Below are 14,685 nucleotides of genomic sequence, written 5' to 3'. Positions count from 1 at the left end.
GGGAGACGGAGAACTCCCCACTGGCCGCCTGCCTTTCTCCAGGCTCACCCACACCCACCAACTAATAACCTTCTCGTCACCAGTTTGGACTTGAAAGTAACTTGACCCAGGGACTAGGGCACCCGGAGGAGGAGACACTGTACATTAACAAGCTGGCATCCTTTTTATAAATCTGCATTCTCAAGTCTGATAAACCGGGTACTAAGATGAAATTCAATTTCCAGACCTGCAAAAGCTGATGACCAGCCACACCTAGACTCGGGTGACCACTTAACGGACAGACACTTTGAGGCTCAACCAGAACGAAACAGCCCACAGATTTTCCTCAGTGAGTGCCTCCTAAACGTGTCTAGTCTTCAGAATGACCTGGGGTGCTTGATAAAACTATGGATCCCAGGCCCCCGTCTCAGAGGACCTGAGAGAGGTCTGGCGGTGGCGGCAGGAACCTGTGCTTTCCGTCAGCAGCATCGGAGGGGACGATCCCAAGCAGACAAGCTTAGGACAGTGCTGACACGTACATATACTGCCCACCTCGAGTTCTGGTTAAAAGCCTCACCCTTGTCCCCCTCCCAGACCTGCTGGGCCCGAGTCCCAGAGCAGAGGCCCGAGAAGCCGTGTTCTAACCAGCACGTGGGTGACCCCCGTGCTGGGGTGTCTGGTCTACCCCTCGCTCTCTGCCTGGCAGCCCCGCTCTCGGAGCTCTGCTGGGGCTCTGCTCATCTGCAGCCGTCGGGAAGCCACAGCTTCTCTCTCTCGCGACCCTTCTTACTCTGCGGGGGACGGGCCTGCGCACTGGCCGCTACCAGCCTTGCCCTGCAGGCCTGCAGACGCACATCCAGCTGGAGGCGAAACACCTTTCTTTGCAAACATGTGCTCCGTTCCAGAACTCCTTTAGCTGTATCTTATCCCCCAAAGAGTTGTTTACCTTCCACCCAATTCTTTAATCTGAGCTCAATGGGGAATAAGGACACCTCTGTTTTCTAGAAGGGACAGTCCTTCATCACTGCCAAAGCAAAGACAAAGGAGAGCAGAGGTGGCGGGGTTTACGGCTCTGGCATAACACGAATGTGCCTAATAATCAGGCTGCCTCACTGCTCACTAAAGCCCCTCTCTGAACCTAAAACGCAATCTCTGTGACAAAGAAATGACCCGCAAGCCCATACTTCTTTCAGACCCTGACCCAGTCCCCTGTGAAGTGCTTTCCCTCCGGTGTATCACGGTCCTCACAGCCCACGGTGACCAGGCAGGGCGGGAGCCGCATGCTCAGAGGAGCGGGAGCCGGGCCCGGCCGGGCAGGAAGCAGCCCTCCCTCACCGCCGATCCAGCGCCCTCCGCAACGAGCGCAGTGCCGAGGCGCCATGCCAGCTGCAGGGTCTGCCCTCAGTGACCCTGCAGGACAGACGAGGCAACTGCAGATGGTTCTGGTCTCCTAAATCCACAAGGACCACCAAAGGGCATTTATCTCTTTATATTTACCATCTTGGTGTGAGATTACGGAACAACTTAAGGCCAAATAAAGGCCCCTGCAGGTCCCCAGCTCCAAATTCTAACTGTTAAAAGAAGAAAAAGAATTAATGGTGTTTTATCTCACAGCAGTAACCCCAGTCTCAGGTAAGCGCCTCTGGTTATAATTCCCTCATTTAATTCAATGCCATCGGCCCTCGCCAGGGCTCTAAAAGTAGGGGTGGAAGAGTCTTAATATCTCATCTTAACCTTTGCCAAAGGGAGATTACTGTCTCCACAGACCCAAGGAGGCCTGAGCCCCTCCGACGAGAGCGCTGCTGGCCCCGGGTCCCTGTCTCCCTAGCTCAGGCCATCTGCACGGTGCCCGCTGCAGTCAGGGGTGGCCGCCTCGTGCCGCACAGGAGCACTTCCATCTGCTCCGCTGCACCGCCTGCAGGTCTCACAGGTGAGCGGAGACAGCTCTCAGGGGGCTGATGTTAAACACACCAGCAGTTCTGCACTTGCAGTCGTGAAGTCCAGCCGGTTTGGCTGCCTCATTACTAGTCTGGGTGACTTTCAAGGCAACTCCTCGATGTTAATTTGATGCAGCTCAATTTGCTCGGCAGAACTGGCTGCTTAATGACGGCCAAGCAGTGGACCAGAGCGCTGAGACGGAGGCACCGGCCTTCCGCACTGTGCAGGAGAAGGGAACAGCCTACAGGCTTTTGCTTCAGGGAACAGAGATGCTGAGTTTCTAGACGTGGGATTTCCGGAGGTTGGCATCAGGGGGAAATCTTGTTGTTCTATCCTAACTTTGAGCTGCCCAGCAGACTGACAGCAGTCCTCAGATATGAGACCCAGTTTTCTCTTGGGGACAGCGAACTTATGCAAGTGTGACAGCTGGCACTCTTACACAGTGATGTGGCCAACTGAGGTCATTCTGAGGGTAGGCTGTGCAGTGGACAACACGATCCCCCCCGTTGGCATTCTTACCTCTCCCCAGCCCTTCGCCGAAGTGACTCGTCTGAGCGCGAAGTTAATGGAACCCCCTCCGTTCCCATTCTGGGTTGAGAGGCTTCCAGAGAGGATGGCTGTGTCTGAAGCTGTCAAGGGTGCCTAAGAAATGATACCTGCTGGTAATAAATTAATCAAAGCAACAGGAAGCGCCAAGGACAGAGCCTGACGAATACACCCTAAGTGCAAGGCCACAAGTACAGGTGAGTCCATGGTTCAAGCGTGCAGGGATGCAGAACTGCCTCACCTGCCTCACTTCTCTCTCACCCTGGCATCCGAACTGCACGTGGCCACCAAGGTCAGGTTTTGGAAAAGCTTTAATGGGCGAATTTCAAAAAACCAGGGGAGACGCAGGGCTAGATGCTGGTTCTCGGTGTCCCAGTGCCATCAGACTGCACGGTAACTTCACCCCGTGCCTCCCCACGCAGGACGTCTGGGACTTCCCAGTCCTCCCCATGGCTGCAGTGACTGACTCTGGAAGCCCCAAGACGGGGGCAGGTTTCCCTGAGTTAGGACTTCACGCTCTAGGCTGATGTACCGGAGAATAAGTGAATGAGTCTGGGGGGCAGAGACCCACCCTAACTGTCAGCGGGATGGCCTCACACTGCCACACCCAAACAGCGGGCAGAAAGATGACATTTAGCGACCCCAGGGCTCAGCACACAGGAGAGTGTGCCTTAAAACTAAGGCCGGTTCTTGGAATTTCCCACAGAGGGCTGCTTTCTCTCCTAAAATCGTCACAACCTTGGCTCTCCCTTCTAGAGCATGAGCGAAAGTTTCCTGCTGGAGAGCCCTGAGACTCTGAAGCTATGCACCCCTGGCACTCTTGCTGCTGACATGCTGGCAAAGCAGTATGAACAAGGTCGTGACTGGAGCTCTTCTTCTTTTAAGTGGCTAACTGCATCCTTTCATAAATAAAGATGAGAAAACCCTGAGCTGACTCTCTCATCCCAGCTGCACACCTCGCAGCACCTCGTTAACCTGAGTGCCCTCGCTGAGCCCCCCTGCGCTGGGGGAGGCATCTGTGCGCTTTACCTCAATGGACTGGGATATGTGCATCTTGTTAATTTCAATCTGCGGAAAGCCACTTCCGGACACATCTTCGTACTCCTCCTCGTAGCGATCAAAAAGGTCAGTGGCGTCGATGCCAACGCTGATGGTCCCCTGGGGCAGAAAAACAAGCAGTCAGCACCAGGCTTGGGATTTGTGGGATGAAAGACAATACTCCATACTTCAGCAGCCACGTGGGTCACTGGGTGCGCGGGACTCCACGAGCCCACGGAGCACAAATGCCACGGTTCAAACCCGAACAGTGGTCGAGCACCACCGACTCGTAGAGTCAGAAAGCCAGGCATGTCCGCAGGCAGATGACTCACCAAGGACAAGTGGTAGGAAAAGAAGACTGACCTCTTTCATGGCTCTGAATTGCTCATCTCCGGATGTAACCCACAAACGCAGAAAACAACCTAGAAACTAGCTACATGGATTAAACACTTTTAACATTCAATTCTAAACACTCTTATGTCACGAAAGTACCTTAAGAGTCTTTAAAATATAGAAATGCCTTCAAAGACAAAGAAGTGCAAACCAAATAAATTAAGAACAGCAGATTTAAAAATTGTTCCGCCTCCTGAAATTAATTTGAGACTTAAATTATGAGAAACAGAACCCCATTCTCTCAAGAAATAATAAGCTAAAATTTTGCTGATAAAAATGCTCTTTACTCAGAAAATCAATGTTTATTATTTTCTTTTACCGTCATAAGACCTTACAAATGGGCAGATACCTTAATCCAACATATAAAGACATGACCCCACACACATTTTTATTAAATTCTCTGCAGCCCGTTAAAAAAAACAACAAACTTCATTGAGGTTTAATTTACATGTAACAATATAAACCACTCCCATTTGAAGTGTACAATTTAATGAGTTTTGACAGGTGTGTACACTTGTGAAACCACCTCCAAAATCACGATACAGGACACTTTTATCACCCCAAAAGTAGCTTGGGAGGACGTGTTCTCTCCCCGAGAAGGGGACTCGTGAGCTGGGTATGAGAGGGAAACCAGGGATGAGCAGGGAGGCCGCTGGGGCTGGAGCGGAGGGAGGGAGGCGGGACTGGGGGTGCTGGGTGTGACTATTCACGTAGCAGAACGTTACGGGCGGGGTTCACCCGGGATAACACCAGTTTAACCCTGATGTTTTGGTTGATTCAGCATTTATCCCAGATGTTCATTTTTAAACAAAGTGGCATCACCACCGATAGTATTTTCATCACCAACAGCATTATCGTCGTCAACAGCTGTCCGAATCTAAGCAGCCAGAGTGGGTTTGGTGGCAGCCTTCACTCTGTGCCTCTAGCATCGGCCACCGTCTCAGCTAGGTGCGTGGGGTGCAGGGAGACTTCAGGCGGTGACGAGGCTAACCCATCACTCTGCTCCGTCTCCTTCCGGGTGGCGTGAGCAGCACCTCCCGCTCCGGGACTGCGCGCAGGTGCTCGCTGAGACGGTGGCCGGACGCAGCCCACTCCTCCCAGCCGCGCATGGCGGCGGGAGAACTATCAGAGGCTGCTGTCCGTTTGGCACATTAGGCAGGTGGCCAGTGCCTGGGCCTGTGACATGCGTGAAGCATGGGAAGTTATACTAACTATAAATAGAGCAGAGTCTATAAAAATTTTGAATCATTAAGTTGTACACCTGAACCTCATATAATATTGTAAATTAATTATGCCTCAATTAAAAAAAAGATGCTAAGTGAAATAAGTCAAAGACAAAAAAAAAGAATACTACAGTATACAGAGAAGAATCAAATATGCCAAAATTTCAAATTTACTAAATAAATTTGCTCCTTGTATGAATATGGTAGGCAATGTTATGAAGGAATAAAAAACAGAGACACTGAAAGGACATTCTTCAGAAAAACAGCGGTGGGGGACTTCCCTGGTGGCACAGTGGTTAAGAATCTGCCTGCCAACGCAGGGGACATGGGTTCGAGCCCTGCGCCGGGAAGATCCCACATGCCGCGGAGCAACTAAGCCCGTGCGCCACAACTACCGAGCCTGCGCTCTAGAGCCCACGAGCCACAACTACTGAGCCCGCGTGCCACAACTACTGAAGCCCGCGCGCCTAGAGCCTGTGCTCCGCAATGAGAAGCCCGCGCGCTGCAATGAAGAGTAGCCCCTGCTCGCCGTAACTAGAGAAAGCCTGTGTGCAGCAGCAAAGACCCAACATAGCCAAAAATAAATAAATAAAATAAATAAATTTATTAAAAAAAAAAAAGAAAAACAGCGGTGACACAGCGTGGACTCGAGAATCCCAGGAAGGTCTCCCACAAAGGCATGCCTGCTGGGATTGCAGTCCTGCACAGAGCCCCCTCCTCGATTTGCAGTGACCCAGGACTTGCTTTTGCCCAAGAGGATGCAGGGGTTGGGATGGCGCAGACTCCAAGGCTAGGTCACAAGGAACCTTGCAGCTTCGTCTAGGCCCCGGGGGAAGCTAGCTACCGTGAAACCACCCAACTACCGTGAGACTGCCAGGCTGGGAGTCAAGGTAGCCGGGGTAGAGGCCGCCTGGGAGAGACGGCAGGCCACCCTTGGCCACCACAGCTGCAGTGTAGGAGAGGCACAGGCGTGTAGATGCCATCTTCAACATGACCCAGCTACCACTGGGCTGCATGGGGAGACCCCAGGCAAGAACCATCTGCCGAATCCAGTCACTCCACAGGAGCGAGGAGAAAAATCGTTCTCGCAAGCCGCTAAGCTTTGGAGAGGTTCGTCATTCAGCAGCACGTAACCAGAACACAAAATATCAGAGAAGGATATAAACCGATTAAAGTATGTAAGTGTATGCCAAAAATAATGATTCCGCTTCTGCTACTTTCTTCTGAACACCCCTTTTCACTCTCAAAAATGTCCTGATTTGGATGTTGAATGACATGGTCACCCCGCCTACAGGTCACCGTCAGGGTGCTGGCTGACCATGAATGACGTAAGCCCCCAGAGAGCAGAGCAGAGCCACCGGGTCTGACCTGCAGGCTCCCCCTGGCTCTGTGCTGGGGTGAGGAGGGAGGCAGGGTCACGATGGCAGCAGTATCACGAGCCACTGACTTACGTATGTGGGTTTCGTCATCAGCCACCTCATTCAACTCACAAGCCCCGACAGTTTTCAGTTGGTTCTTTAAAGACAGGCAATGATACCATATGCAAACAATGAAAACCCTTTCAATATTTTTATCTCTCTTGTTATTTGTCTAATTGTATTGGCTAAAACTTCCAGAATAACGTTAAATATGGTTTTCTTCCCTTTTCCAAAGAAAACCTTTGAAATGATAAACATTTGTGTTAACTCCATACTGACAATCAATGGATTCACCAGAGGGTAGAGTAGACTTCTGAAGTTTAAAAATAGTGCTGAAGGCATCACTTTCTCAACTATTTTGTTGTTTCTTTAAACAAGGCCAAAAGAGTGGAAAACTTCAATGAGCCAGTGACTTTTGTGACTCAGTGGCCTTTGGTGTTGATCCAAGTCTATGGAAAATGACACCTCCCCCCCCCCCAAATAAAGAAAGAAAATGACCCAGAGAATGTAAGGCTCAAGCGCCAGCCACACCTGAAGAGCCACCCCAGAGAGGGACTGGTCACCTTTTACTATTTCAGAGAGTGGTTCAGATGCCTGCCATCTGCTCTTCTTCCACTTCCAGGAAACGACCTTTTGAAAATGGACTGGTCACAGCACCAGAACTAGATAGACTTCTTCTCTATGAGCCAAACAGGGGTTTGGCTGCAACTTACAATTCATTTTCACTTTCAACATAATATGCTTTTCATACAATGAGATGTCATGACTTAGACAGGAATGAGAGTTGGATCTGAATTTTAACAGAGGATCAAAAAGGATCGAGAAAACGAAAAAGGAGAAAAGATTAACTCTGGATAAATTAATGGGTTAGATTTTTTCTAACAGCTTCTAGCTCAATATATGCAAGTTTATATCCTTTTATTATTAAATCGTTACTAAATCACATTTTTTCAAATAAAAAGTTTATAAAGGAAAATACTTTTAGGTAGTCTTTGCTATTAAGTGCAAGCCACAAAACTTTTAAAGCATTTTGTTTATTTTTTTCCCCTGCTACAAGCACATTTCACCTTATTTTTCTAGAGCAGGGTAGTCGAACTTTTTCTGTAAAGAGCCAGGCAGTACTTAAGGCTTTGTGGGCAACTGCTGTGGAAACTGCTCAACTCTGCTGCTGTAGTGCAAAACAGCCACAGGTAATCTGTAAATGAATAAGCTTTGCTGTGTTCCGATAAAACTTTATTTATGGACACTGAAATTTGAGTTTCATATCATTTAGCTCCATACAGCCCTTTCCATACAAGGATGAAAAACTGTCAGTGGCATAGCCAGCAGCTGCAGATTTTCAACTGAGACCTTTGAGACTTTTTTTGGAGCTCAAAGATTCAATCTACAGCATGGGACAGTCACCCCTCCCACCAATCAGCAGAGCTAACAGACTCCACAGGGAGCACACCCCACAGTTTCCCCACAGTTTCCTACTATCTTCAATCAGGTCACAGTCATTCGAGTATAACACAGGTTGTCACAAGAATCTATTTACTTAGTTCCTCAAGTTTTGAGCTACTCAATGAAAATCACAAACTGATAAGATTCAAAGGTTTAAGGAGCTAAACACAAGGGGAAGTAGCTGAATGCTACTTGTAAGCACCCATTCTAACCTGTAAACTACAACCCCACTGGATCACCATCTTCCTGGACTACCAAATACTCCATTCATAAGTCAACCCTTTTTTTCTTTAACTGTTAACAAAACACTGTAAAAAAGATACCTGTTTTTTCTCTCATCTGCAGACTACTGCAATACTTCTCAAATTCAGCCACACATCTGAAATTCTGGGGTGGGGACTTGTATAAATACAGATTCCCAGGTGGCAGACTGATAGACTCCTATTTATTTGCTCTGAGGCAGAGCCTGAGAATCTGAATTTTTAGCAGGTGAACATATTGTGATGTAGCTGAGTTAACTTACTAGCTTTGGGGTCTTTTTTTTATAACTGAATATTTTATTTAGATCATTGTAGATTCACATGCAGTTGTAAGAAATAGTAATAAGAGACACCGAGTACTGCCTTCCACAGTGGTAAAACTTGCAAAACTACAGCAAACTATCACAAATTGGATAGTCACATTGATACAGCCCACCAACCTTATTCGGAGCGCCTCAGTTTTATTTATTTTTATTTTTTCATTTGTGGTTGTATATTTAATTCTATACCACTTAATCACCTATGTGGGTTCATGTATCCAGCACTACAGTCAAGATACAGAACACTTCCATTGCCACAAGGATCCCTCTGGTTGCCCTTTTGTAACTGCACCCACCTCCTCCTCCCTCCCCTCCTCCCCCTTTCCCCAACCTCTGGCTACCAGATCATTTTTTTAAATGGAGAAGCTGCAGCTGACAGAGTTTTTGTTCCTCTATCTCATTCATGATTATGGAAAAATAACAGTCTTTTCTAACGCAATTATCGCCAATAAATACATTTGGATGGGTTAAACCAATGGGATTAAAAACACATACAAAAAAAAAAAAAAAAAACACATACACTTTTTGGAGCTGCTACAGTGGAGGATTACTGGACTGAATGTCAATATTATGACATAGTATGAGTGTGTTTCATGTTTGGTAATTGCAATCATTGTTGCTTTTGTTGTGGTCATCCATGTACAATGCTTGATGTCAGTCTATTTATCTCTTGTAAAAATAAAATACAGTGTGTGTGTGTGTGTGTGTGTGTGTGTGTGTGTGAAAAAAAAAAACCAAAAACACATACACTTTTATCTCAGTGTCCTCCTGAAACCCTCTTCCCTCCCAAAATAACAATAAAGGAATGACAAAGCCAAAGACAAAAAGAACAGGATAACTAAAGGTGACAGATAAGAGGTGTTAACCAATTTTTAGAAACTGGAAAAGGATGAAGAGATGGTAACTGATTCTGCAGAGAAAACTGAAACCTAAGTGTTGCTGGTCAGGAGCTGGAGGGACCACGCACCTCACGAGTCGTAGAAATGTGGACCCCTGCCCACTCGCCCAAGGAGCCAAGTGCCAGAGGCTTGTTCTTTGGAGAAGTCACACGAAGGCATTCCAGGCACAGCAGTGGGGGAGTGGGGCCCGCACTGGAAATAGGCTGAGATGGACTAAACGCTGAATAGCCCCCTCCTCAACCTCCTACCCCACTCAGCTATGAGACTGCTGGCCGCCAGGCAGGAGACTGGAGGCTTCTTCTCAAGAGGAAAACCATCTGCTAACGAGAGGAAGCCTTTGGACACGAACCTCTGGCGGGGTTGGGTGGGGTGTGTGTGTGTGCGGTGCTCCACCCGAACACCCCAGAGTTAAGCCCATCGGGGACGAGCCCGGCCAAGTACATGCAGTGTCTGCTCAGCCTCACCGCCTCGCTCTTCATGGCAGACAGCCAAGGATTACCAGACATTTGAGGAAAACCTCCAACACAAAAGTCTGAAACCAAGTAAAGATCAGAAAGAACCAGAAAGAAGCACAGAATACAAATGCCAAAGAAAATGGCAAGAAATCTGTAGGTAATATCCTTAGAAAAATAAGAGATATTGCATTGATAATAAAAAAGTTATGAATGCTTACTATGTGCCAGGAACTCTTCCATTTAATCTTCTTATCAACAGTGAGGAGGCACTATTTTCTCCATTTCAGATGAAGAAACTGAGGAGCACAGAGGTGCAGTCTCTTGCGCAAGGTCACAGGTGATGAGTGTCAGGGACAGGATTTGAACCTGGGGGATCTTCAAATGCCAAATTCCTACCCCGTTACTTCCCATGAAAAAAACAACGAATCTGAGAATAAGAAAGTCTAAGAAATTAAAAACATTATAGAAAAATTTTAAAATTTTCTATATTCTTTAAATAGAAAGGTTGGAAAATAATCTAGGAAAAAAAATCTCCAAAAAAGTAGAACTAAATGAGAAATATGTAAAATGGAGAGGGAGAAAAAAGAAGATGAAATTATTAGTCCAAAGGGTCCAATATGTGAATAAAAGGAATCTGTAAAGAGAGAAAGGAGGGGAAAAAAAATACTAGAAAACGTCTCTGAACTGAAGACCACTCAATTTTCCAGGTGGGAGAAAGTCACCCCAAGATTCTCCATTGTGAAAACCCAGAGAGAAAGACCCTAAGGGTTATCAAAGGGGGAAAAGAACACAAGAATCAGGGATTAGAACTAGTCTTCTCAACAGCAACCCTGTAAGCTAGAAGCCTTGGAACAAGGTCTTCTGAGGCCTCGGAGGAAAAATGATTTCCAAACCGGAATTTAATATCCAGTCAAATTATATAAAACTGCCAATTTTTAGGCCTAAATAGACAAAAATAAGCAATACCTATTATTAAATATAGAGGAATAACCAAGTATTAAGTTACAGATACATACACTTTACAAGTGTATCTATCTACACACACATATATATCACAGAGTATAAAGATATATGCTTTATAGTACTTAGCATCAAGTATAAAGTTGATTTTGAGTTATGCAAAGTCAATGTTTTACCTCTGGGAAATAATATGGCAACATCTGCGTATATTATGACCCATACATTTCATATCTAGGTTGTGCGGTATATGGGTGTACATGCGTATGTGCAAACACATACACACACACACACACACACACACTCAAGAGACAGCCTTGCACATGTGCACCAGGAAACATGCACAGGAATGTTCACAGCAGCAACGCTCCTAACGGCAAAAACCTGGGAACAATCGAAATATCCACCAGCAGGAGAACAGATAAGCCATGGTACCCAGCAATGAAAATGAGTGAGACACAGCTTCATGAAACATACAGAATTTTGGAAGAGTATGAGTGGTGGGGAGAAAGCAAGTCCCAAAAGAATACCTATAGCATGGTACCATTTTTACAAAGCTCAAAAACAATAAACATGAAACACTATATTGCTTAAGCATACATCCAATTTGTAACAAAATTTAAAAAGCAGCAGAATGGGGACCGTGTGAGTTTCTTGCTTGTGCTGGGAGTGGAGTGGACCCTTCCCACCTGGAAAGTGGAGTCGTTCAGTTCTGGGAAATTTCTCATATTATTTCTTTTATATTCATTCTCCCTTTCTTTCTTTCTATTGATACATTCCTTTTATTCACATATTGGATCCTTTCGGATCGTGTTTCCTTCTGGCAGGGAGATGGAAAAGGAGAGAAATGTGGAAATGAATGCAAGTTATGGGCAATATTCTTGTTTTTGGGTCAGGCAGTGGGTACTAGGTGTTTATTACTATGTTACAGTTCATAATATTACACATATCTCTTCTATGTATGTGTGTATATATTATTACATACATACATACGATTATATATAAATTATCTTTTCTTTTAAAAGACACTTGAATGGGAATGAAACGGAAAAGAAATTTGACTTTTAGGCATCTTGTGTAAAGGAGCAACTGGAGAATGTGTTTCCTCCACAAAGAGATAAACCAAAAAGGGGAAGGTGTGGGAGCCAACCAAGGAAAGGGTTGGAGGGAATCCAAACTCCACGAGGGAAGGGGTTGCTTTGCCGAGTGTCTAACAGTGCCTCTCTCGGCCGGCACTCAAGGCCAATTTGTTGAATGAATGAACACAAAGGCAGTCCTAGGAAGTTGGCGAGGAAAGTCCTGAGGTCACAGCCGGACAGCAGGCCTAGAAAGCAGACTCTAGTCTGGACTGGGATGGGGGATGATGGAGGAGAGCTCCAGAGGGATGCTACCAGGACCAAAAGGAGAGAGACAGAACACACAAGGTGTCTGACAGATTTATAGGAAACTAATCAAAGGAACCAAATTGGACAACTACTAACACCACGGAGTAAAAAGCGTATTAAGAGAAGTCAGGTAATCATAGTATACTATCAGGTTCAACTGAGTATTCGTACAGTGAATATTCATTTAACCCTAAAGGGTATTATAATTACATTGGATGAACTGAAAAAGATGTGTTGTCTGGGGGAACTATATCCTTATCTTTTCTGGCAGGAGGTCAATAGATAATTACTAAAACTGAAAAAAACAGAGAACAGAGTAAATATGCAACTTAGAAGTAGTAGGAAATGTCAGAGAAAAGAGCTCAGAAGGGAGGAGTGGGGAAAAGGAGTCAGGATTCCACAAGGTGGGGGGGCAACATTTAAAAAAAAAAAAGCCTAGTAACTATCTGACTTTCTAAACTACTTACACATATTATTTAGATACACACACACACACACGAAAAAAAAACTGCCACACTTTAGACTTCGAAACTAGGGGCTACTTAAAAATGATGAATATCTCAAAAAGGTCTGATATGCATATTTAAAAACTAGTAAAGGACTTCCCTAGTGGTGCAGTGGTTAAGAATCCGCCTGCCAATGCAGGGGACACGGGTTTGACCCCTGGTCCGGGAAGATCCTACATGCCGCGGAGCAACTAAGCTCGCGTGCCACAACTACTGAAGCCTGAGCGCCTAGAGCCTGTGCTCTGCAACAAGAGAAGCCACCGCAATGAGAAGCCCGCACATCTCAACGAAGAGTAGCCCCCAACTGCCGCAACTGGAGAAAGCCCGCGTGCATCAACGAAGACCCAACGCAGCAAAAAAAAAAAAAAAAAAAAAAAGTTTTAAAAAAATTTAAGAAATTATTAAAAAAAGCCCCCAAAAACCTAATAAGACCTCTTGTGCCCATAAGTCTCAGATGTTCCTTGATCAGGAGGGCCCAACATAACCAAATGACACCATCGCCCACAGGCTGGGCCTGGAGTTGGGAGAGATGGGGCCCAGCCCTTTCCCAGAGGCCATCAGACGGCATCAGCATCAAAGGCTCAGCCACTCCTGACCCAAAGGAACTCACGCCAAGACCGGAGCACTACCTGCCGGCCGGGGATCCACTCCCACACCGGCTCTGTGAACAGCCTGGATAACTTACTGGGTTGACCAAAAAGTTCCTTCGGTTTTTAAGTAAAAATAAGACACATTTTTCATTTTCACCAAGAACTTTAGTGAACAACGTATTCACCGTTCTGTTCCACTACATTCTGCCATTTTTCAGGCAACTTCATAATCCATCTTCCCAAAACTTTTTATCTTTTTGAGGAAAGAAGTGTTCCAGGTGCCTTTTACAGTCTTCTAGGGAATTGAAAATTTTTTCCACTAAGAGAATTTTATAAAGACCAAAATAAATGGAAATCCGAAAATAAATGGAAATCCGAAGGTGCAATGTCTGGTGAATATGACAGAGAAATCGGAACTTCCCAGCCAAGCTTTTCTGCCTGGTCATCAAAGAAACATGCAGTCTTGCATTATCCTGATGGAAGATTATGCATTTTCTGTTGACTAATTCCGGATGCTTTTTGTCAAGTGCTGCTTTCAGTTGGTTTAACTGACTTGCTTCATTCTGTATGACAGTCTCTAGGTCCATCCACATCTCTGCAAATGGCACAATTTCATTCCTTCTTATGGCTGAGTAATATTCCATTGTATATATGTACCACATCTTCTTTATCCATTCCTCTGTTGATGGACATTCAGGTTGTTTCCATGTCCTGGCTATTGTAAATAGTGCTGCAATGAACACTGGGGTGCATCTATCTTTTGGAATTATGGTTTTCTCTGGGTATATGCCCAGGAGTGGGATTGCTGGGTCATATGGTAGTTCATTCTGAATATTTTTGTGTTTATATGTCTTTATCTGGCCACAAGGATAATGTGAGAAATTTCTGTCAAATGCAGTCTCGATAGTAACTATTTACTAATTGAAAATTCCACCGGAAGAGGCTATCACGGTAAGAGGCGATGTGAAATTTGCCCGTTTTATAGCCGATGAACCCGTGGTGGCTCTTGTGAGACTGTCTCCACGGGACCATTTTGTCTGAGATGGAAGTTGGAGCCTGTACTCTCCACTGTCATGGAGAAGCAAACTCAAATTTACCAGGGCTTCTAAGAACGATTCGGTCCCAGCCACTCCCCCTGCCCCAGACCTCTGCCCCACGGACTTTACCCTGACACCCTGCTTATGTAAGTGGTTACGCTGGCAGGATGCGGGTGCAGCTGCGACCCACTCAAGTAGCTTCCTCTACGCCTCGTCACAGTCGGCCACCTCCCTCCTCTCCTCCAAAGACCTGCTTTCTAGCTCAGCGCTTTCCCAGACTTGGTCCCTCCTCCTTAAG

General features: G+C 46.0%; 1 protein-coding gene across 2 annotated transcripts in view; it reads right to left on the bottom strand.

The window, feature by feature from the left end:
• DNAJC11 (DnaJ heat shock protein family (Hsp40) member C11) overlaps positions 1–14,685 on the bottom strand; it is a 66,329-nt gene that overhangs the window by 9,881 nt on the left and 41,763 nt on the right. For both annotated transcript variants that reach the window (XM_082390684.1, XM_082390685.1), the window contains exons 5-7: positions 3,493–3,621; positions 2,437–2,559; positions 1,477–1,550 (exon numbers count right to left, since the gene is read on the bottom strand). In XM_082390684.1, coding sequence (XP_082246810.1) covers positions 1,477–1,550; positions 2,437–2,559; positions 3,493–3,621 — 326 coding nt within the window. The remainder of the gene's footprint in view (positions 1–1,476; positions 1,551–2,436; positions 2,560–3,492; positions 3,622–14,685) is intronic.

Source organism: Balaenoptera borealis (genome assembly GCF_965194805.1).
Source record: "Balaenoptera borealis genome assembly, chromosome: 1".
Classification (NCBI taxonomy): Eukaryota; Metazoa; Chordata; class Mammalia; order Artiodactyla; family Balaenopteridae; genus Balaenoptera; species Balaenoptera borealis.
This window is presented reverse-complemented; position numbering and strand designations above follow the sequence as displayed.